This window comes from Pseudomyrmex gracilis, unplaced genomic scaffold, assembly GCF_002006095.1.
Source record: "Pseudomyrmex gracilis isolate BER0280 unplaced genomic scaffold, ASM200609v1 scaffold_200, whole genome shotgun sequence".
NCBI lineage: Eukaryota > Metazoa > Arthropoda > Insecta > Hymenoptera > Formicidae > Pseudomyrmex > Pseudomyrmex gracilis.
Genome location: NW_018020784.1, coordinates 27,187 through 30,703, shown reverse-complemented (window position 1 = coordinate 30,703; position 3,517 = coordinate 27,187). Strand labels below are relative to the sequence as shown.

The following is a 3,517-nucleotide window of genomic DNA, read 5'->3' as shown; positions in this document are numbered from 1 at the left end:
AGCCTTAGTTTTCAAACTTCAATTGTTCATAACTTTTTTATTAACAACGAGCGACGGCTAAAATTTACGGATTGTTACTCAGGAAGGTGTCCTTGACAACATATGTCAAGCTCATTGAAATCGGAGGGGGGTGACCTTTTCTGTACATTTACCCTACATTTTTCCATATTGCTATTTTCCTCTGCCATCTTTCCTTTAGTTGTCATCAAGAGAAACTGAGAACTTAAAAGCGGATAATAAACTTACTTGCTGCATCGGGTACGCTGCGCTACCGACAAAAAGATCCCATGCCCACGCGAAGATTCGCGCGCAAATGTGCATTGACGTCACCGCCACCTTATAGAGCCTTGCTATCGGTACCGACTGCGTTCCCAGCGCGTTTGTTTCCGTTCGCTTTCGCGATTAAAATGATTTCGCGAACTTTCTAACGAATCAACGTAATTCGCACCGTCGTAGAGTCGAATCACATTTTCACACAATGTTGGCTTCTTTTTTTTTGTCTCATGGCAATTTTTCACAGCAGAACATTTTACTGATGTGTTCACGATAATGGCTCACTGTGAAACGGAAACGCGACAAACGTTTCGAAGCACGTATAATCTCTCACGTCTCACACTGAACTTCAAAAGTCCGAACAAATGATATGCATCAATTGAGTCCATTAACTTAAATCTTTAAATTTATGCTGTTCTTTTAGGGCAATTTAACGATCCACTTTATTTATATGTAAACAGTCTTTCCCTAAAAATGATCTAAGTTATTATACTAACTCGCAACATTTCATTCGCAGGAGGAGCAACGATAAATCGCTTCGACACAACGCGAGAATATCGTCTATCACTGTGAAAATCGTTTCTGCTTTGAAGTTATTACGCGAAAACAAGAAACAGACTGGAAACACTAAAATTGTCGTAACAGTCACATATTTGCGAGCGTAACCTCGACGCGAAAAACTCACGCGAATAATGTCTCGTTCGCGAACACGAACATGTGTACGTGCGAACTACTTGTTGATCAGCGCCCCTAAAAGGGACTGCATTGTGCGCGAACTGCTTTATGTAGTGTGAAGTTGGCGCCAACCCCAAGAGTTAAACCACTTGAACACGCTGCTCTAATTACTCGTCATATATTACATATATCCACAAATTTTTTTGTAATAAAGTAGAAACGATATCAGTAAATACAAAACATTGAATTATGTCAATGGTATTGCTTCTTACAAACACTCTTATGATACTACATTCTTCCAGAAAATAAAACAAAAACTAATGGAATTAAAACAAATTAAAAACAAATACAAAACAGTTCGAAAATCTTGCACGCTTCACGAATAACCGATACATGTACGCGGCAATCTGTTCAAATTCAACTATCGGTATCGAAGTAACTTCTAAATAACGATATCACTTGCGCTTGACGATTTTTGCGACACGAAAACACTATATACTTTAATCTGTGTTGATCTGCACAGACACCGCAACACGCTCCAACGAAAGACCAAGCAATACTGAAGCGCGGGATCGCGCGTGTGCCACCTAGAAGCGTCGAAACGCGCGTGTCACGATACACTGAATGGATTCACGCAATGTAAAAACTTTTTAAGTTTAAAAATACAAGAATTTTCGATTTATACGTAAATACGGTTTCGTTGATATCACATTATATTTTCGTAATTAATCCTTGAAAGGTGAAAATTCACCGTATGAAAATTTCGTTTTAATGTCATTAAAAAACACCTACTGGCAATACTAATTTTATGAGTATTATTCATACGATCAAACTTTTTTGACGACTTTTTTTATTTCTATGATAAAAAAAAATATATACTGAAGTAAAATTTCACTCATGATAGCATTAATGTGATTTTTATATTATAGCTTTTAAAGGTTAATTTCTGACTCGGAAATACAATTACTTTATAGAAAACTGTTATACTATAATATTAACCACCTACGTTCACCAATAGTCCAATCAAATAAGTATTACTAATTATTATATTTTTGTCTAATATTACGATAGTATATTTGTATGTTTAAACTTACATTACATTATATTTTTACATTTTATTTGTTTCTACAACAGTTTCTATAACTTATTTATATTTATTATATTTATATTTATATTTATATTTATATCTATATTTATATTTATATTATATTTATATTTTTTTTTATTATATCTACAACTTATTTATATTAATTTTCTTATTAGAGCGTTTTTATTGAAATCTTGTTTAAATCTTTTTCTTTTTGTCTTTCAAAAATATATCAAAAGCGGTTATTATTTTTAGAAAAGAATAATAATTAATAATAATTGTTGTGTTAACACTGGATAATAAAGATAATAATTGATGTTAACACTGCGGTGTTTTAATAGCTTTCCCGCATAATGTTGTGTGTTAATATAATAATGTAATATTTCTTTATTAAATAAGTAATAAATTTAATAAACTTCAAATAAAGTTAATGTGTTACAATTTTTATAAAAACACTTTTACTTGACATTAAAATAAAAATTTTCTTTTTAGCTTAACTTTTTTTTAAATATATTACTCGCACACGTACTTTTAAATTAAGATATATTTTTTAAAATAAATTGTCTTTATACAAATTAACAATGTTCTAAATTATTTACAAACATTATTTAATTTTTCTCGGCAATATAAGCAAACTTAATTTATATGTGTACATAAAATATAAAAATATACCTTTTTTTACTATTTTTATAAGTTCTATTTAATTTTACTTAACTTTTAATCGTTCTTTTTTAATTTTTATTGTGCAGATTTTTGAATGCGTTTCTAAACGCATAAATTTCGATTCGTACATCAAAAATAGCAATCAATAATATCAAAAAATGTAGAGATGAAACAGGACTCAAACCAAATGCATTTTATCAGCTGTTCCTGAAAATAAATATGACTATGTAGTTCCTACATTTACTTCTGTGATGGCGTTAAAAAGCTAGATTGTTAAGCCGGGAGCACATAAAAAAACTTAAGCAGTAATTTAAGTGGTAAGACTTAAAATCAAACAATCACAAGTCGGTATCTTCTCAAATATAAGCTATGTTCAAAAGAATCAGAAAGAAAAATTTATATCGGTTGATTTGTTTAATGTTTAAGTTTTACTGCTTACATTTTTTTTGTTCTCAGCTTTACACAAAAAACAATAAGTTTGTTATTATCAGATTTATTTTATTACAAAAAACAAGGCGTTTGATTGGCTACTACTACAATTATGTTGACATTTAACAGAAAACATATTATATTAGCAGCAAAGAAAAGATTGAGACCTGCCACAATAAAGTTTAGAGCCAATCTATAATAAAAATAGTAAGGCTATAAGAGTATAAAATAAAAGTAACAATACTTCACCGAAATGGACAATTCCTATTTTGCACTGCCTACTGCATTACTGTCAGCCAATGAAAAACGCGTGTTAAAAAACGCGAAATATTTCCTTTTTTATTATATATATATATATAATTAATTTATATATATAATTAATTTATATAT

At 30.2% G+C, this 3,517-nt stretch overlaps 1 protein-coding gene across 1 annotated transcript in view; it reads right to left on the bottom strand.

The window, feature by feature from the left end:
- LOC109858373 overlaps positions 1-1,068 on the bottom strand; it is a 28,213-nt gene extending 27,145 nt beyond the window's left edge. The window contains exon 1 of the mRNA XM_020435530.1: positions 247-1,068. Within this exon, the coding sequence (XP_020291119.1) occupies positions 247-321 (75 nt within the window). The 5' untranslated portion in view covers positions 322-1,068. The remainder of the gene's footprint in view (positions 1-246) is intronic.
- Between the last annotated feature and the right edge of the window lie 2,449 nt (positions 1,069-3,517).